Source organism: Podarcis cretensis (genome assembly GCF_951804945.1).
Source record: "Podarcis cretensis genome assembly, chromosome: 5".
In the NCBI taxonomy this organism is placed as follows: Eukaryota; Metazoa; Chordata; class Lepidosauria; order Squamata; family Lacertidae; genus Podarcis; species Podarcis cretensis.
In genome coordinates this window covers 23,680,521-23,701,269 of record NC_137174.1, presented here as the reverse complement: position 1 = coordinate 23,701,269, position 20,749 = coordinate 23,680,521, and the positions used below count along the sequence as shown (strand labels likewise).

General features: G+C 43.1%; 3 protein-coding genes across 5 annotated transcripts in view; 1 reads left to right on the top strand and 2 right to left on the bottom strand.

The window, feature by feature from the left end:
- The window catches only part of OGDHL (oxoglutarate dehydrogenase L), a 65,424-nt gene extending 60,124 nt beyond the window's left edge, over positions 1–5,300 (top strand). For all 3 annotated transcript variants that reach the window (XM_079975606.1, XM_079975607.1, XM_079975605.1), the window contains exons 22-23: positions 1,128–1,282; positions 3,018–5,300. In XM_079975606.1, the coding sequence (XP_079831732.1) occupies positions 1,128–1,282; positions 3,018–3,141 (279 nt within the window). In that variant the 3' untranslated portion in view covers positions 3,142–5,300. The remainder of the gene's footprint in view (positions 1–1,127; positions 1,283–3,017) is intronic.
- Positions 5,301–6,723: 1,423 nt separating this feature from the next.
- Positions 6,724–12,674, bottom strand: LOC307216699 (UPF0728 protein C10orf53 homolog). Its single transcript, XM_079977196.1, has 3 exons — positions 12,427–12,674; positions 8,788–8,907; positions 6,724–7,578 (listed from the first exon to the last, which is right to left on the bottom strand). Exons 1-3 carry the CDS (start codon positions 12,518–12,520, stop codon positions 7,514–7,516), a joined length of 279 nt encoding a protein of 92 aa, XP_079833322.1. The 5' UTR covers positions 12,521–12,674; the 3' UTR covers positions 6,724–7,513.
- A 5,497-nt stretch (positions 12,675–18,171) lies between these two features.
- Positions 18,172–20,749, bottom strand: part of CHAT (choline O-acetyltransferase) — a 42,201-nt gene continuing 39,623 nt past the window's right edge. Inside the window, exon 14 of the mRNA XM_079976134.1 lies at positions 18,172–19,772. Within this exon, the coding sequence (XP_079832260.1) occupies positions 19,503–19,772 (270 nt within the window). The 3' untranslated portion in view covers positions 18,172–19,502. The remainder of the gene's footprint in view (positions 19,773–20,749) is intronic.

Here is a 20,749-nt window from a genome sequence, read left to right as displayed (position 1 = left end):
AGTAGTTTTCTACTTTCTGCCTTCTCAACATTAACAGGTAGTGCATTGCAAATGAAAATGCTTTTGGCATCACTTTTGATCTGAGGATTCTCGTGATGAGGATTCTCAAGATGACATCCAAACACTGCATGTCATTGTGACACACTTTTGGTTCCTTTTGATGTGAGCAGGAATGTATCTAAGTCCAAGAATAACAGTAGGATTACTCAACAAATGTAGTGCCTGGGCAGAATATATCATTTACAAAAAGCAACATGTTCTTTTCTTTGCTGTGACTGTATTGTATAATTCTTTTTAACCAAAATTATTTTTTTAAAAAACCCAGCAATGTCATATATACTCATACTGGTAAATTTTCATATGTCCATATTAACTAGTTGGATTCTGCCCCATGTATAAAAGGTAAGCACAGTTAAGACTCATTGATTTCAAAATGAAAGTTTAAACATGGTCAGTGCCACTCTTTTGCTAAGACAATGAGACCTGAAAGTGCTTAGCTTTGACTAGATTGTGTCTTTAAGTATTCATGTGAGTGAAATAAAAAGTACATTTATGATGAAAGTGGCAGTACATGTATTGTCTGTCAAACAAATGACAGTACTCGCACCAGCTTCAGAAATTTGCAGCAGAAGTGAAATACAGGCAACTCTCAACTTTCTTGGGAATAGCCTGTAAAGCCAAAATCAGATTTAGTCAAAAAACATTAGGTTCAGTGGAGGGTTGGATTGCCAAAGTGTTTTTCCTTGTATGCCCACCCGCGCCCTTTCTGCTTTATTATTGTTGTTGTTGTTGTTGTTGTTGTTATACATTTTTTTTGTGAAGCACATAAAACTGAGTGCACACAAATTAAATATGTGTAGCTTGCGAGTTACCTGCATATACTTGCTAACTGTTCTTGCCGTCACCATTGTAACTGTTGTGTGTGGGTCAGATTGGGATATTAGAACATTCCTTACATACTAATTTGGAGAGATTCCTTTTTTGAAATGTGCCACACTCACTGGGAGCGGTAGACGATATTCCTCATGTATTTGAGGAATAAAGATGTGTCGGCTGTGTACGCAGTGGGGACCTGTTACTATGCCAGAAATTTCTATATTTCATAATATCTTCCCATTCCCTTCTAGATCTCCCCTTTCCCTTTCGACTTGCTAAAATCAGAAATTGAGAAGTATGCTAAAGCTGATCTCGTCTGGTGTCAAGAAGAACACAAGAACATAGGCTACTACGACTACGTCAAACCTCGTTTCCGTACCATTGTGAACCATATTCGACCCATATGGTAGGATGCTTGCAGCAGTTTTCTTTTCATTCAGAGCTGCTGCCCCCTTTTGTTTTTGCTTTTGGTGCATTGCCAAGAACATATGAATTAAGAAGTTGACGACGAGGCCTTGATAGATATTTCCATCTGGGCTGCTGGCCAGTTGAGAAAATGGGGGAGATAGCACAGAGTTGTTGAGCTTTTTTTGCGGAGGATTACCCAGAGTTATTTAGTTTTTTTGGGGGGGGGGTTAACTAGGGTTATTGAGCTGTTTTTAGGGGGGCTTGTCGAAAATCACTCACCCACACGCATTGCAAAGTCCACTTCCCATGAAGAAATAAAGAACATATTAAGAATATCATATAGTAAAAGGCCAGAGGCATTTCTTTTAGGAATTTTAAATGATGATATTCCAAAAGACAAAACTAAATTTTTCTTATACACAACGTCTGCAGCAAGAATCCTGGTAGCTAAGTATTGGAAAGGGAATCAGTTACCCACTAGGGGAGACTGGTTATGTAAGCTTTCAGAATACTTAGAATTAGTGAAATTTACACACATAATAAGACAAAAACCAAAAAGTGAAGTGGATTTTGTTCTTTTGTTTTATAAATAAATTTTATTAGTATTTTCCACACAACAATAACAACACGAAAAAAATTGAAAAATAACAATACACAACACACAAAAACCAATATTCGAAAACTGTCCCATCGCCAGCAGAACCTGCCAATCGCCTGCCCAACTGCATCAGACATTGACGCAGCAACCAAAAACACACACAATAGCCACTGACAGCTGTAGCAGCAACCAATCAAATGCCCACCCTATGCACTACCCATGTATAAGACAACCCCACTTTTTAGCATGAGTTTTAAAGAAAAAAAACCACATAATCTTATACACGGAAAAGTGTGGTATGTGAACTTCCTATAGAACCTTGAGGTGTTGCACTCAAACTATGTATGTGAGTCTGCTTGAATCGCCCGTCTACCAATTTATTTATTTCTACTGCCTGACTTTAAAAGAGCAAGTATGATAGGCCCCTTCAGAGCCTCAGGACTTGCAATCTGAAACAAAGGAAGGGGGGGATGGAAACAAGGGTACGCAGAGAAAGAATATCATTACAATTATGCACACTTAGTTACTGTAAGGCATATGGATTGGGGGGGACGGGACACCCAGAAAAGGTGTTTTGAAATAAGGGAGGTGGTTGCACAGAGGCAGGCCCCAGCATACTGAACAGCCTGGGGAAATGGACACAGTATTCAGGAAGTGGGAGACTTTTGGACAGCTAAGGCTGGTCGAGCTAGATAAAATCACAGAGAGGGAACATAAGAATGGAGAGAGACAAGGCAACAACTGATGATGAGGGGAAGTTTGTGCAGGATCTTGGAGGGAAACAGAAATCAGAGAAAGGATTTAAGTAGGAGAGTACCAGTGAAGTTTCAATAAAGCAAGCATCTTGCACATGGACAACAGTTTGAGGAGTCACTCACAATGGAATTTATGAAGCTTCACAGTACAGGTTGGCTGAAATAGTTTTTACCCACATAATATGTGGATAGCCTAAGCAAGTAAGCCTAGCCCGTGGCAAATAGTAACTAGAATCCTATACATATAAGTAACGGTCTATAGAAAGTATCTAATATAAGAGGTGACTAATGTAAGAGGTGTTTATTATCAGTGTGTCTCTGCTTCAAAAAACGTCACATCTCATTTCTATCATTTGCCTCCTTGTCTCTTCTGCTTCAAGGTATGTCGGCCGTGAACCAGCTGCCGCTCCAGCAACTGGTAACAAAAACACGCATCTCGTGTCACTCAGAAGGTTTTTGGACACAGCTTTCAACCTGGAGGCATTTGAAGGAAAGATGTTTTGATTGTAACGTTGTGGCCCATTATCTCCGTATGTAGTATAGTATGTATGTATTTAGGGAAGGCCATGACCATTACATGAAATAAAATTCAGCAGGGAAAGACTTCTTGGGATTTTTTTTGAGGTTGGCTTTTTCAAAGACCTATTTTAAAGCTTGCCTCTTCTAAACCACTGTGTGTATGTCATAAATGCTAAGGGTTCCTCTTAATTCTCATCCGGTCAATGTGGTTCTGTTGATTACATCACAGCTACCTCTTGTTAGGGAGATGGAAGAAACAATTATTTTGCTTTAAGTTTGGGAATATTCAAGAAAACTGGTGTGCATATTTTAATGGGATTTCCTTACATCAGATACTAATTTCTCTTTTACTGCAGGCTGTATAAATGGTCTCATACAGTTCAAATGAGCAACGTTTTTCATACAGATTCTACCCCACCCTGCCCCCAACCATTCTTTGTTGAATTCTCACATGTCTGAATACAGCAAACAATTTAGCAGGCTTGCTTTCCATTTAGACCCCAGAACTGGGACACGAAACACATGGTACTGTTTCCTCTCCCTGTTAAGTGCTGGGGGGAGTTAGTGAGATCATGTAGGAACCCCAACAAGAGCTGCTGCTGTGCTTACACTGGAGTTTGACATATTTCTTGTGTCAAAAAATGTGATCATTGCCCTTCAAAGTTGGTGGGGCAATTGCAGACGCCATTATAGTTCATGTTGAGATCCCTGCTGCTCCTTCCGGATTTACCCCACAATAGGGACGTCTCCTTTGTTGTTTAAAAATCACAAGGTATGTTTTGAATAAGTTACTGGGGGAAAACTGAGCAGATCTGGCACTAACTGGCTGTTTCTGATCAACTCTGGGCATTCTTGAAGCTCTGTACACTGCAGAATAGTTGAAATTATCAATGCAGTGGGTAGGCATAACAGCTGAGCTTTCTAAACAAGGGTTACAGTTCTGGTTTGTTTTACTCTCACAGGATCTAAAATATATTGGAATTTTGCTCTGCATTATTTAACTCTAAATGGCATTAGTTAACTAGCTAGGCTGTGATCCTGTGCACAGTTACATGGAACTGAGCAGCGTTGAGCACAATATAACTTCTCAGTGAACATACTTAGGGTTGTGTTGTAAGTAGCCCCAAGGCACAGCATTTTGAGCTTTTTTATAAACAAGAATTTTAAAGGATGCTGTCTAAATAATAATAGGTCTATATATTTTGCTCTGCTTTTACAAGGAAGGCCATCTCGGTATAACTTGAAATATTTTCTGTCTCCTTTTGAGTGATAAATGCTCTTGTGGCTGGGAACGCACAAATTTAGAGAACAGAATTAACATAGACATAAAAAGTAGGAAATGGCAGGCTTCCATTTTCATTGCTGTTTGCGGACTGTAGCATTATATTTTAAAAAATAAATTCTATCCAAGAATGTGAAAAATAAGCAGTGGAATATAATGTCTGTTTTCTTTATGGTTGTTTTTTGACAGCTTATCCCCTGGGAATTGGTATTAGCATCCCATTCACAAAAATGCTGGCATCTTGCAGATCTTCTTTCCTGTATTTCTCTCTTCCTCTGTCTTCTCTATATTTTGACTTGAAGTCTGTAGAATTTAATACAGTGAAAGGAACTAGTCTGTTTGGGTACAGGTTTTTAAAGAAATCTGTTCTATTTTATTTTTTCCAAAAAGTTGATTACTGTTGCCACTGGTGAAAGAGAAGATGAACTAATTAGAACATGTTAACAAAACTGTTCATACTTCTGGCAAACTCAAAACAAAGCTAGTTTCATTCATTTACCAAAACTAGTGAGCCATTGTCTTTATATATCCGTAACAGCAGCAAAACTCTTAATTTTTCTAGAGAAATTACATGTTTTGAAATCTTAGGTTACTTACTTCCCATTACAGAGATCTCTATCTTTACATCACTTGGTGTATATTTCATAATTTACAAGTGTCATTTACCTCAAATCGGCTGACAAGTATGAGGAGGTTTTTCCTATGTAACCTATTTTTCTCCCAGAAAATCACTCTGTGTTAGTGTGTCTCTTCTAGTATTTTCAGAAACGTTATGATTCACTGGCTTGCTTATTATTTTGCATTGTGGCTTTTGCGCCTAAGACACCATGAATGAGTGAAAATAAAATGTATGCAGAAAAGAGCAATGTCTTGTGTGTTTCTTGTTTTTAGTTGGAAAGGGGTCTCTCAATTCAGCAAAAAGAACAGTATGCTTAGGTGACAATTCTAGCTAAGCCTTCCATTAAACTCAACGGGACTTATTTTTGAGAAAACATGTATAGGGTTTACTGACATTCATCAACTAATGTTTATTCAGAGTAGATTTGATGAAATTAATCGTAGAATTGTAGAGTTGGAAAGGTCCCAGAGAGTCATCTGGTCCAGCCCCCTGCAAGGCAGGAATTACAACTAAAGCACCCATGACAGATGTCTGCTTAAAAATCTCCAGTGAAGGAGAGTCCACCACCTTCTGAAGCAGTCCGTTCCACTGTCGAATAGCTCTTACCATCAGAAAATTATCCCTGATGTTTAATCAGAACCAACTGTCTTGTAACTTGATGCCATTTATTTGGGTCCTACCCTGCAGAGCAGGAGAAAGCAAGCTTGCTCCGTCTTCCATGTGACAGCCCTTGAGATATTTGAAGATGGCAATCATATCTCCTATCGGTCTCCTCTTTTCTAGGCTAAATATACCCACTTCCTTAACCGTTCCTCATAAAGCTTGGCTTCCAGACCCTTACTCATCTAGCTTGCCCTCTGCACACATCTGAGCTTGTCAATATCCTTAAATTGTGCTTAGAACACCTCACCTGCTCCTCAAAAGATTATAGAGGCTCTGAGATTACATCCACAAACTCCTTTAGTACCCTTGGGTGCAGCTCATCAGGCCCTGGAGACTGGAAATCATTTAAAGCAGCTATGTGTTTCCTTTCCACCTCTCCTATCTTGAGCTGCATCATTGATCCTTGCATCATTGATGCTGTTATCTCCATGTTGGGCACTACTTTCCTTTTGGGTGAAGACGGAGGCAAAATAGGTGTCAAACAATTCTGCCTTCTCTCTAACCCAGGTTAGTCCTGGCCATTAATTTCAATGCGCCTGTTCTGGATAAAACTCAGCTGAATGCATTGCCAAGTAGTTTACCAAGAAACAGGCAAGGGATCGCAATGCAGTCTTGTGTAACGCTCTCCGGCCAAACATTTGGATGCCTGTCACACCCCTTTCCACTGCTGCCTCTGAAGGAGGCTAGCTGTTTGTGAAATTAGGAAAAGGATGGAAGATATTGCACAAATTGTATGTAAGGGTCTCGCTCGGAAAAGGGAAATAGTTGGAGTAATTGTGGGGTTCTGCCATTAATGCCACTCGACTGCTGATTGCAGCACCATTGCTGCACAGCTGGCAAAGATCTAAGTATGCTTCCCCCCGACGGCAAACAGTTCTGAGGACTGACAGGAGCGCAGGGCAAAAGCACTTAATGATACATTTTCTTCAATGAGGAAGAATACTTCAGATCCATTTGGGGGATGAGAAATGTGTCCTAATGAGGCAATTAGTCAAGACAAAAAGGCTGTAAAGCAATTTAATTAACACTGCTCCTGGTACATTTGAGGACAACTTTGTATCTTCTGGAGATTACATTTCTCACTGGAGTGAACAATGGGCTGCTGCAGTCCAGGTTTTGCATGGGAGAGTCATTTGAGGATGCAAATACATCTCATAAACGATGGGATGCATCGCAAAAGAAAGCTTGTGTAGCGGATAGAGTATTGAGCATCTAAGCAACTGAGATTCAGATCCCCACTTAGTTTGCTGGGTGCCACCACTGGTTCCTTTCAGTCTCAGTTGGGAACAGGTCATGGTGGACGGCGCTGAGGTCTTCGGAAGAACTGTAAGATGCAGGTCAGATCCACACGACACATTTAAAGCAGGACTGCCTTGTAATTTGATATATCTAGAAGACATCATACAAAGTCTACAGTCTGAGGAGTTGCAGATCATGGGTAGATGCAAGACTAGCCGCTACCCAAACGTATCTCTCCAAATGTAGTCATCTGAGGATGGTGGCCTTATATCTTCATTATTGTTTGCACATCTTGATTGCACATGATCCAAAAGAAACAGAACTGTCATCTCACACTGCCTATCAAGCCAATACCAGCCCTGAGATCAAATCTCTGTGGCCAGTTAAACTGCCTCTTCCACCTGGATGCTTTTAGCCACACTGGTGGTGAAAAAATAGGACTCAATAGAACCCTTTTGAAAGACAGGGTTAACAACGTAATGGGCGATGCAAGGAAAGAGTCTTATTTATTTGATGTGAGATTTGCTGTCAAGAGCACACACTGGGCCTCTTACTCAGTAAGCGTTTAACACTGCATGTCTAGCTTCTTGGCAAAGTGGGTCCAACAGGCCGTCGCCTCCTGAGAGAGAGAGAGATGGACAATGTTAAAACATAAATAGGTCATTGGAGGTTTCCCCCCCACCTCTTAAAAATGACACTCCTGTTCATGGCTTCAGGCAGCCTGGAAAAGTTTTGCAATGCTATTCAAGCCTCTTGGTGTGTGTGTGTGTGTGTTGATTTCCCCCTACTGTACCATATAACGCTAGAATTCCTCAGCCCAGTTTACCTAAAGGAGCGTCTCCACCCCCATCATTCAGCCCGGACACTGAGGTCCCGCTCTGAGGGCCTTCTGGCAGTTCCCTCCCTGAGAGAAGTGAGGTTACAGGGAACCAGGCAGAGGGCCTTCTCGGTAGTGGTGCCCGCCCTGTGGAATGCCCTCCCATCAGATGTCAAGGAAATGAACAACTCTCTGACTTTTAGAAGACATCTCAAGACAGCCCTGTTTAGGGAAGTTTTTAATGTTTGATGTTTTATTGTGCTTCTAATATTCTGTTGGGAGCTGCCCAGAGTGGCTGGGGAAACCCAGCCAGATGGGCGGGGTACAAATAATGAATTCTTCTTCTTCTTCTTCTTCTTCTTCTTCTTCTTCTTCTTCTTCTTCTTCTTCTTCTTCTTCTTCTTCCACCAGCCCAAACCTGGGCACTGCATACTATATTTGATTGTTGTATCTAATATTTGTGGGAGGCTGAGGATGTGTTGCTCTGGAGGCAGGAAGGGCTCTCACACAAGGGTACACAAACATCCAGGTCAATTTCATCTCCTGCCCTCCATTTTTCTTTTGTGTATGTGCTGTTTTCAGCTGGCCCATCTCAAACAGACTCTGAACAATAACTCGCAAAGTCAGCCTGAATAATAGTTTTCTCTCTGCAGGTTCAATATCCACCAGTAGTCGTAAGCTTGCAGGATCTTATCTGCCCCCCCCCTTTGGGTACCATTTTCTTTTAATTCACAAACATTTCTTCCATATATCTAGCTGTTTGGGGGCAAGCTGGGGGGGAGAGGCAACAGGGTAGGTGAAGTGACGAGGGGTTGCCTAGTTGTGGGAGAAGGGATCAGCAATGGAGTTGGGGCTAGGGGCTTTTGGCAAGCAGCTCCCATAGTTAGAATCAAAATCTATGACCCCTACTAAAGAATGGAAGGAGCCAGCTGTATTTCTTCTATCATTTTTTACATTTCTTAGAAATGTTTTTAAAAAGCAAAACAGAAAACAAATTTATATTGTACCCACCAAAATCCAGATCATTAATGTTGCACTGAAACACAGTCTCTCCATTTACTATGAGCTGCACTTCATTCCAATCTGGTATTTCTTCAAGGATTACTTGGTGTCCATCGGCTTTCAGCACAGCTACAGAAAGGCAGTAGGTAGGTAATGTTGCTAAAATACAATGCTATTGACAACCAGATTCAGATAAGAAATGGAGAATACTGCTGGTTTGTAGTACTTCTTGTTACTTTAAGGGGTGCGTCATCCGAGTAAGCAGCTGAATTTCTTAAAGACACTTAAGATTTATATCAAGACAGCTAAGAATAATATTGTGCATTCATTTGGGAGGAATATGCATTAATACGGTTTAAAAATAGGAGGGGCAATACCGAGTCGGACGCTGAAGTTTCGTCATGTGTTCTCTGGGTCTGTAGCAGGAAAGCAACAAACATGGTTTCAGAGTCAAGGGTAGGGTACGAGGGTTTGACATAAGGCAAAAAAGATGGTTTAAGGAGTGAAAGTTACTTCAGACATTTTAGCTAATCCAATTATACATCATGTAAAACATTTTGAGAGAGGGAGAAACTGTGGCATATCAGGACCTTCTCACAGAAAGAGGTTTGCTTACTTTGGAAGTCGAATGGAATCTGTTCTGGGAGTCCGTTCGACTTCCAAAACATTTGAAAACCAAAGCGCGGCTTCTGATTGGCTGCAGGAAACTCCTGCAGCCAATCGGAAGCTGTGGAAGCCCCATTGGATGTTCGGCTTCCAAAAAAAGTTCAAAAACTGGAACAATCACTTCAGGTTTCGATCGTTCAGGAGCCAAAACGTTCAAGAATTAGGCTGTTCAATTTCCAAGGTACAAGTGTACCTTGGTAGGTGGGCACCAGAATGTTATGGAGAACGGCATTTGACAAAATGAACATGCAGGCGCAAGGAATATGGTTGCCCTAGAATAAGATAATGGATTGCAGCAGACTTCATATCCCTTTACAAGCATTCTCACAAGCACTTATTTCAAAACTGGGTTTAGGCCCAGGTTTGGCACTGAAGAAGCCTTCATCACCCTGTTGACCTCTTGTGGGAGAAAGCATAGCCTCCGACATTTCTCTGATTAAAATAGGGGTGTCTTATTCAAAAACAACAATTTTACTATTCATACCCCACCCATCTGACTGGGTTGATCATATTTATATCCAACAAATATAAAAACATAAGGAAAAAAAATAAACATTAAAAAAAATTCCCTATACAGGGCTGCTGCCTTCAGATGTCTCTAGGGCTGGATAACTCCATACCCTCCAATATTTCTACAGTGAAAATGGGGACATCCTAAGGAAAAGTGGGACATTACAGAGTCAAATCAGAAACAGGGGCTGCTTCTGTGTATCCGGGACTGTCCCTGGAAAACAGGGACACTTGGTGGGTCTGAGAAAGTTGAATTCCTCCCTGTTGATTCCAACTGATGTTTCACTAAAGCAGTGGATCCCATCAACCATGGTATCTCACTGGATTTATAGATTGAGAGTGGGAGTAGGAACAGTGATAAGCTGGTTCTGCTTCTGTTTATAGGGCTCCTTTGGAGGCGAGATTACTTGATTCCATGGCAGTTGTGCTGTAGAGTCCTGTAAGGTTCTATCTTATCTCCCATGCTTCTAAACACCCATATGAATCCTCTGGTTAAGGTCATTGGGGAATGTGGAGTGAGATGCCATCAATATTCTGGTGACACTCTGTTGTTCTGCTCCTTGTTCTCATGCCTGGGAATTAAGTGTAAAGGCCTTTCTGAAGTAAGCCTGGCTTTGACTTATAGGGGATTTCTTTTCTTGTTTTTAAGTGAAAAGGATCTAAAGTCATTGAATCAACAGATGGATTTGGTATGATTAAGAACAATGGGAGGTTGATTGAACTCAAAAGTCGAGAGTAACTTACTTGTTGTGGCATCACACCATAATAACCAATAATGAGCCTCCAAGTGGCCACAACCTTTTTATTTCTAATAATCTATTTTCTCACTGCAGTCCTTTGCCCACTTACCTGGGTGTCAGCCCCACTGAACTCAATAGGATTTCTTTCTGAGTAGACATGCATAGCATTGCACTGTTAGGATGGTGTTAGTTCAGGAGATATGACTGCTTTTCAAATTTGCCCTGCCTGCAAATGTACAGGAATCACGTATGCTTGTTTTAAAGATGGCCTTCTTTTGCTTTTTAGTCTACGGTTGCCATACATCGAGAATTTCCAGGACATATCCGGGATTTGGCTGTTGGAAGCAGTATCTAGGCAGGAATCATTGTAATGTCCAGAAAAATCCAGATGTATGGCAACCCATGTTGGAAGTGTAGAATTTGGTGAATTTCGTTTTAAAAATGCAACAACTCTGGCAAAAACTTGTTTTTTTTCAGATTTTGCAAAAACAAAAAACAAAACTCAAAAACTGCTGTGTCTGGATTTTCACTTTTTGAAATATGGCAGCCCCTCCCCGTACTATGGAAATTTCTCTTCTCTCCCTTCACAAATGTAGCTTGGGTTGCCAACTAAGCTCATTTGCCCTTAGCTAGAGGAGGATGTGAAACAGGAAAAAGTCCGGCTATAGAAAAGAAGGGTACCCTTGGTTTAATAACAACAAAAGCAAAATGAAAGTCAAAATCATAGAATTGCAGAGTTGTGTTTTTATATTGTAAACTGCCCTGTGATCTTCGGATGAAGGGCAGTATAGAAATTTAATAAAGAAAATAAAGAAATAATAATAATAATAATAATAATAATAATAATAATAATAATAAATATTTCTACCCTGCCCATCTGGCTGGGTTTCCCCAGCCACTCTGGGTGACTTTCAACAGAACATTAAAAACAGAATGAAACTTCAAACAATAAAAACTTCCCTAAACAGGGCTGCCTTCAGATGTCTTCTAAAAGTTGGATAGTTGTTCATTTCCTTGACATCAGATGGGAGGACGTTCCACAGGGTGAGTGCCACTACTGAGCAGGCCCTCTGCCTGGTTCCCTGTAACCAGATTTACTGCAATGTGCTCTATGTGGGGCTACCTTTGAAGGGGACCCGGAAACTACAACTAATCCAGAATGCGGCAGCTAGACTGGTCAATGGGAGTGGCTGCTGAGACCATATAACACCAGTCCTGAAAGACCTATATTGGTTCCCAGTATGTTTCCGAGCACAATTCAAAGTGTTGGTGCTGACCTTTAAAGCCCTAAATGGCCTCGGTCCTGTATACCTGAAGGAGTGTCTCCACCCCCATCTTTTACCCTGAGCACTGAGGTTCAGCTCTGAGGGCCTTCTGGCGGTTCCCTCACTTCAAGAAGTAAAGCTACAGGGAACCAAGCAGAGGGCCTTCTCGGTAGTGGTGCCCTCCCTGTGGAACGCCCTCCCATCAGATGTCAAGGAAATAAACAACTACCAGATTTTTAGAAGACATCTGAAGGCAGTCCTGTTTAGGGTAGTTTTTAAGGTCTGATGTTTTATTGTGCTTCTAATATTCTGTTGGGAGCCACCTAGAGTGGCTGGAGAAATCCAGCCAGATGGGTGGGGTATAAATAATAAAGTATTATTATTGTTATTATTGTTATTATCATCATCATCATTCCCACCCCATTTTCCTTCAGCATGGGACATGTCTGGCAGGCTACGTCACAAACCTTGTAAGCCCTGCAGACGGAAGGTCCTATGTTCAACGACGCTGCAGCTTCTGTAGGCTCCATATCTGAGAGTCACCAGTGCATTCTTTGGCATTGCTGGACCACGTTGCAGCCCTTGCCGGGAGGGTCCAGAACAAATAGGGGGAAAGGCTGTTTCAGGACAGAAACAGTTGTGGACACTTTCTTTTCTCTGCTGGACACTATGGAAAAGCCTGCTGCTGCTGCCTAAGTTGTGTCTGTTGTGTCATTCACTGCCTACTGTTGTGTCATTCACCGTAACTATGGTGAGCCTCCCACTCTGAGATGTAACAAAGGACAGCTCCTGATGCCCAGCTCTGGTGTCAGGGACCGTGCGGAGAAGGGTTGCACTGAGGAAGAATGGTGGGAGCCTCCTCCTCCCCCTGCTCCTGCTCCGGATCCTGAATCTTCTCAGGAGCAGGAGGACAGTATACATTGGGAATGGTGGTTTGCAGAGAGGCATAGTTAAGAAGGCAGAAGCTGAGAAGTACTGGATGGGGATCAGCTAGGAGAAGAAGCACTGGGAGAGAGAGAGTTAAAGATTCCCTGTCTCTGGAAAGCACTCATCCGCTCTCCACAAGGTCAAGAAGAGCTGAGAAAGTGGCAGAACAGAACGCACACAATGCGCAGAGGGTACAAGCTCAGATTACAAGATGTGGGAGTGATGTGGATTAATAGGGGGTAGGATTCTTAACTGGGAGCACCGCCATTCCCAGGAGAAAGGTTCTTTGTTTTCTCGCTGTGATTATTAAAGTTTCTAACTGGTAAGAAGACTCCTTTTCCTTTGTTCTGCTTATCTACTGCCCCAGGGGGAGGAAGCCGATTCCCTGAAGCCTGTCATCTGGTGGTATTTGATTTCCAGAAGGAGAGAGGGGAAATTGCTGGGGCTCATACTTGTTTGAACAGACTGTGGTCACTTAGTGGCAAGGGGCAAGTGTCATGGACTGGTTGGACCCAGAGGAATGGTGGGAGGCATCAGCTGGGCAACCCCCAAGGGAAGAAGGCTCAGAGCCTGGGGATTGGTGGTAGGATGACAGTCAGTGGTCAAAGGGAGAATGCCTGGGAGATGGAGGTGGTGGAAGCAGAAGAGGTAACAGGGTGTGGTGAGCAGGGAGAGTCTGTGGCAGAGAGAAGCCCAGAATCGGAAGCAGAGGTGGAAGCAGGAAAGGAGGGAGAACAAGAGGCAGAGATGAGTCAGACTGATGAATAAGCCTGGGTATCTCCCCTTCCCGCTGTGACAGGCTCCACCCCCCCTGGTGTCCCAGGACCAAGAGAGGTATGAAGAGGGATGAGCAAAGGCAGCATGCCAGCATAGTCTCAGATTGCTTGGGAAAGGCCCAGGAAAGGAGGAGACTTAGGCAGCTGTGAGACCTTCAAGCTCCGCATTGCCTCACAGAGGCAAGACCCATCAAGAACATTAGGCTTGGAACTCCTGAGTGGATCTTGTTTCTTCTAATAAAGAGTTAACTGCACTTCCACCTTGCAATTTATTGCTGGCTTGTTCCCGACAGCACATGTACAAAATGAAAGCCACACGTCTTTTCTTTCATATACTTTTTTATTGACTACAGATTTTAAACTGTTTTCTGGATTCATCATAGCTGGGCTACAGTTCACTTTGATATTACCTATCAGAACGACTCGTAGGCCTTAAAGCATAAAACATATAGTTCAGTCTAAACAAAGACACTATAAATACACCTTAGATTTGCCATAAATCTACACTATGTTATAAAAATAAAATATCACTAAAATAGTAACTTTAGGTATATAATATAATATAATGCTCACATTATAAAAAGTTTGGGACGTATTGCCACTTCATATTGTATCAGTAGCTCCACGAAGACAGCTCACCTGAGGAAGTCCAGGAGCAAAGGGGGCTTCTAAATTCTGACAGTATGGGAGAAAGTTATTTCACTTTTAGCTATGCATTGGGGTAAGTTAGACATGACACTAACTTGTGAATGCAACTGCCATGCAGTACATATGGAGGGGGAGGGACAACCCTTCCCCCGTATACTCCAGTGACCTCCCGCCAAGCTTTTGTTAGTCTCCAGGGGTGAATCTTCCATGGGAAACTCAGAAAAGCTCTCATGATCTTCCACAAGGCTTTTAACTTGCTCTGCGTGTGTACATACATTCACTGCAGCAAACTTGAGTTCTTCAAGTGAAACGTTGTACAGTGGTACCTTGGTACTTGAACGGCTTAGTTATTGAACAAATCGGCTCCCAAATGCCACAAACCGTGAACTAAGTGTTCCGGTTTGTGAATGGTTTTCGGAAGCCAAACATCTGATGAAGCTTCTGCTTGAGTGCAGGAAGCTCCTGCAGCCAATCTGAAGCCATGCCTTGGTTTTCAAACAGTTTCGGGCGTCAAATGGACTGCCAGAATGGATTAAGTTCGAGAAACAAGGTACCACTCTACCTAGAAACATGGGCTGGTGTTTTGGCATTTCCAATCCATGCAACACGCAAAGGCCATTCCAGCTTTTCTGGGTTCCTCCAGCGATCCACCCCAAAGAGAGAAAGACTTGTATATTTTCTCTTGTCCGATCTCCAAGGAGCTTGGGACAGCATTCATAGACTGCCCTCATTTTTATCTTTGCAACAACTACCGTATTTTTCGCTCTATAGGACACACTTTTCCCCCTTCAAAAGTGAAGGGGAAATGTGTGTGCATCCTATGGAGTGAAGACGCCATAGCCCCGCGACCCTCGCCCAGCTGGAAAGGTGACGCGCGGCTATGGCAGGAGCCTCTATTGCCGCGCGTCACCTCTCCAGCCGGGAGAGCGCGCGCGGGGCAAAAGAAGCCCCCCACGACCCTCTCCCGGCTGGAGAGGTGATGCGCGGCTATGGCAGGAGCCTCTATAGTCGCGCATCACCTCTCCAGCTAGGAGAACGCGCGCGGAGCAAAGGAAGCCCCCCATGACCCTCTCCCGGCTGGAGAGGTGATGCGCGGCTATGGCAGGAGCCTCTATAGCCACACGTCACCTCTCCAGCTGGGAGAGCGTGTGCGAGGCTAAAGAAGCCATAGCCCCGTGACCCTCTCCCAGGTGGAGAGGTGATGCGCGACTGTGGCAGCAGCCTCTCAGCTGCGCCTTTCCGCTGCTCCCTGACCTGCTCTTTGGGGCTGGTGGTGGGCTTCCCCCTGCCAGCCCCAAAGAGCAGGTCAAAAGGAACCTGAAGCCTGGAGAGCGAGAGGGGTCGGTGCACACTGACCCCTGTCGCTCTCCAGGCTTCCAAGGTAGCCGCCTGAACGCACCTTAAACGGCACCTTGTTTTAGAGCAGGAAAACAAGAGGGGGAAAATTCTCCCCCTCTCTGCGCAGCGCCTCCTGCCACTTCGCTGAAGGGGTGCTGGGCAGAGAGGGGGAGATTTTTTTTTCTTGTTCTCCCCCCTCTAAAACAAGGTGCGTCCTATTGTCCGGTGCGTCCTATGTGCGAAAAATACGGTACTTTGTAGGATAAGTCAAGTGGTGAGAGAGAGACTGGTTAGGCCATCCAGTAACCTTTAGGAATGATCGAGGAATTAAAACTCAAGACCCCCAGTCTACATTGGGGACTATGTCTACTACATATCACCATCAGTCAGAAGGGTGGGGGGACCAGACCAGACTGTGCAGTCAGTCTGCATGTGTGACTTCCTACGGTGATGTGAAGATGCCCTGGAGAAATGCTGCCTTTTCCCAGTTCACTTCACACAAACCCAGCCATATATAGCAGTAGTACACTCTTGGCTTCAGTGGAGGCACAATAAGAATGTGGAATAATATTTCCTAGGAGGAATTAGATTCACTTGAAGGACATTCTATTTCCAGTGTTCAGGTTCTGAATGACCTTGGACCATTGGCACACAACAGGGAGGAATCAGGCTTATGGGAACCCCAAAGCTGGCAAAAATTTTAGGACACGCCCACAAGGAACTGAGTGTGCTCAGTGGGCACATAACTGTCTATTGGGGTGGGGAATGGAAACCCAGAGGAGAATGGAATGGAATATCCAGGAAAAGGGCATGGCTGGCTGGTTGGCTGGCTGGTTGGTTGGTTGGGTCGGCCGGCTGGAACCCTGAACAGGAGCCCTCCATGCCACATCTTTATTGCAGGTCCCACGCGTAATATTTCTAAATTCAATCTCTCCATCGAAAGGCTCAACATGCTCATTGTGGATGGTCCATCTTGCAGTTCTGTAGTTGACACTTGTGTAAATCTACTGTTAAGTTTGAATAGATACACATGCTGCGGTTATATATTTCAAAGCTGCAGAATAAGCTTGCATTCTACTGCTCTAATACAGCTAACTTTAAATGAAGTTATTGAGCACTAACAATTCCCTGAAATCCACACAAAAAACGAAACCCACAAACCTCTACTAAGTCACAAGTTATTACATGACCCGGCATGTTCACAGAAGGGTATTCAGACAGTATGTGCAGAAAACAGCCTCATTTCATTTGACAGCACATTGATGAGTTACATAGCATCCCATATAAACACTGATTCCACCTGATTCAAGGATAGCTTGATGCATCCCCAACTCTGAAGTTTCCATCATTACCCAATTTTAATTGTGAGCTATGTTGCCATTTACGGAGCTGGAATCTGTGAGTTTAGGACGTAGCTGGAGCTTATTCTGCTACTACATCTGAGCCTTAGCCCTAAACCTGAAAGTTTCAGAAGATATCCCAAGGGGAAAAAATGCACGATGTTATACAGGGCAACATATCCGTTGAGTTTAGATTGTCAGCTGCATCAACTGTTAGATAGATACAAATCTCCAGGTGACTTGCAGGGATCAGAAGCAGAACGTTTTCACACAGACATATCCTAAGAGAGCCTTTGCCAACCTGGTGCACCCTCCAGATGTGTTGGGCTACAGCTCCCACTGCCTGTGGCTGGAGTTGATGGGAGTTGTAGCCCAAAACACTGAGATGGCACCAGGCTGTCCTAAGATATCTTAAGATGCAGAGTAATGATGGGAAGGAGGAAGAGGACAGTGGTGATGATGACAATGAAATTGTTCTTGAACAGATGCAGCCAAGAGAACACAGGATGAACATAAGGATCGGTCTTATACCAACGCAGATTCTCTGTGCATCTGAACCCTTTTAAGAGAGACCCTATAGGTTCGCACCGGCATGTGTACTTCTCTGCACCCGACAGCAAGAGGAACTTCACCACTTATGAAGCTGCGACAAATTCCAGTCTTGCATGCGGCTTAGCAGCTGGGAAACATGACGCTGAAGCTTCTCAACCCACCCTGCCAAAAAAACTCAGACATACCACTTCCAAGTGGTCTATGCACAGTCTGGTGGGCAGCACCCTGGACCAAAGTCAGAGGAAGCAATAGGGGTCTCTCCATGAAAACTATGATGACACAAAATTAAAACCCACAGTGACAAAAAATATAAAAATATATGCTGTACCACCTGAGGTCTGAGAGCTATTCTAGCAGACTATCATCTGCCTGCTAGTTTAGTAAGTTAATTTGTATGAGGTGGTTCAGAAAGTACCTTTGGGTACATCATCATCATCATCATCATTATTATTATTATTATTATTATTATTATTATTATTATACTGCCCTATACCTGGGGGTCTCAGGGGGGCTCACATCAGGACTTCTCTGCTTGTGTGTGTGTGTTTGTAGGAAAATATAATCTAATAGAAGCTCCTCACATTTTCAAAATGTCCAAAGTCTTTCTGCATTTCTATCTCATCTTTCTTCTGTGCATTTCTATCTCATCTTTCTTCTGTGGAGCTTAGTGCAGTCTTGCATGGGGTTATTCCCTTTTTATCCACACCTGTGGCAGGTTAGGCTGAGAGGGTGGGAATGGCTCAAAGTCACCCCATTGAGTTCTGTGGCTGACAGTGGAGGTTGGTTCATGAGGGTGAGTGGAGCATTGCTCCATCAACATCAGTCTGCCCTCAGCCAGGCCCATCTTCCTGCCTTTGGCTCTGGCTTCATCTACTTTTGGTTTCGCTGCCTTCCTACCCCACCAGTCTCAATGGGAACTGGTCACAACCCATGACCATGATGCTATCTACAATACCATGTTGTCTCCTGAGAGGTCAAGTGGTATGTTGGGGTGACCACTAAGAAAAGAAAAGGCTCAGAGTTGCTTCACATATCACATGTGCAGGACAAAAACACATCCCTAACATACATTCATGCTGGGAGCCTTGACTCAGAATGCTCAACAATGAATAATTTGGCTTCTGAGCAATAACGGATGTCTTGGGCGATACACTGCGCTTCAGCCACAACCTTTCACAAAATGTTACTTATTGATATCTGGATATTTCTAAGCAAGCATGGAGATGAGTTGCATTCTATCTCAGACTGATAATTAGCAGTCGTGTTCTGCAGAACTGAAACACCAGCTTTTTAGATCATTTACACTCTCTTCTTGATAAATACTGGTGGAGACCACAGCGAAAGATAAAAGAAATCTCCTCCCTGCAATATGTAGGGTCTTTATAGCTTGCATTTGTACAGTGACAACATTCTACCTTAAGAAGCAGCTGCAAAACAAAGGAAAGACATTGCACCCTTAGGGCCATGGTTCACACATAACATGGTTCACACATAACACTTAAGCCATGGTTTGCTTAGACAAAGTGTGGTTTGTCTGGGTATCTGCACCCAGCTCAGCAGAGTAACTGTGGTTTTGTTTTGGCTTATGAACCATGACTTGTTTCAATTATAGTTTGGTACTATGTCTGAACTCAAAAGCCCTGCTTAACCATGGTTGGTTTGGCTAGCCCATCCTAGATGCTTTAGCACAGGCATCCCCAAATTCGGCCCTCCAGATGTTTTGGGACTACAATTTCCATCATCCCTGACCACTGGTCCTGTTAGCTAGGGATGATGGGAGTTGTAGTCCCAAAACATCTGGAGGACCGAGTTTGGAGATGCCTGCTCTAGCAAGTATAGTTAGAAAAGTTTGGGATAAACAAGCTGTGGCTTGATTGTTCATCTGTGAGATGACTCATGGGTTGCATAACAAACCATGGTTGAAACAAATCAGAGCTCAGCGTTATGTGTGGATGCAGCCACTTAGTGCTTACTGCCAGGTCGAGGTGTTGAAGGTGCTCCTTGTTTAGTTGGAGTGGTTGTCTTGGGCAAGTTGCATTTGTTGCACAGCTGTTTCATATCCATGAGGCTTTCTCCCACAGCTTTAGCAAATTTGCTGGAGGAGGTCTCTTTGCAGTCTTTAAAGCTGGAGATGCAGAATAATATATGCTCTGGCTGTGGATTATAGCAAGCACCATAGCCGTTAGGAATCACAGGTCCATAGCAGCAGAACATTCCCATGGTGGTTGGAACCTGATCAAAGAAATGAAGCTACATTAAGGTATTATCATTTTCTTATTATTTATTGAATATATATGCTGCTCTATACCCAGAGGTCTCAGGGCGGTTTGCCGAATAGAAAAGTACTGTTGAAATAACTTAGTAATTGTAAAGAATCACATAGCGTCACATAGCTCAGATCTTACCTTCTTAGTCTAGGAGTATAGGAAATGCAAAATAATAGTTACAATTGGGACTTGCAATAAATGGTTCCAGAATATGCTAACCTGCCCCCCAAAAGTAGGAGTGGTCCTGTTCAGGGGTCCAGTAAGCCACCCACCCATAACCTCCCATAGGGTGCTATAAGCTCTGAGGGGCTCTAGCTGCCCAATTTACCCCTCTCTCCAAAGTTTTCCAACCAAGGTTCAACTTTATGTTGCTCCTCAAAGCCCCTGAGCATCCTTAAGTCTTCATTCAGCTGGTTTTTCCCCACAAAAGGTGACCCCTTTGATGATTTTTTTAAAAAGGCGGCGCACTTCTCCAACATGCAAACACCTCCCACTTGTTTCTTGTTTCCTGCTTGGACTCTTATTTCTGTTGGTAACTCAGACACAAGTTTTGCTGTTTGAAGGAGAGTTGTTTTGCTTGGTTTAGTATTTATTCAAATATCTTTTCCTGGATTTGGACCATTGCATAAAATGGTTCTTACATACAATTGCACGATCTTGATACATTATTATTATTATTATTATTATTATTATTATTATTATTATTATTAGTAATATTAATATACCACCCTTCATAATATCTCAGGCTGGTTCACAGAATAAAACACAGGATTAAAACAAGTAAATCAAAACAGCAAAACAATAAGCCCTCCCTTCCCACAGAGACATTTGAAAGGCTATAGAATATTAGCCAAAGGCTGGGTTGAAGAGGGATCTGAAGACTGACACAAGAGGCATAGACAAGCCCACACACCACAAAATGCTTTTGAAACCCCAATTTTC

What these genes read in the sequence shown, in the direction of transcription:
- LOC307216699 (XM_079977196.1), bottom strand. Translation starts at nt 12,520, where the DNA reads ATGCCAAAGAATGCACTGGTGACTCTCAGATATGGAGCCTACAGAAGC. An exon ending in CCGTCTGCAGGGCTTACAAG is followed by an intron (nt 8,908 to 12,426) that starts GTTTGTGACGTA and finishes GCCTTTCTGTAG; the next exon opens with CTGTGCTGAAAGCCGATGGA. An exon ending in CATTAATGATCTGGATTTTG is followed by an intron (nt 7,579 to 8,787) that starts GTGGGTACAATA and finishes TCTCTCTCTCAG; the next exon opens with GAGGCGACGGCCTGTTGGAC.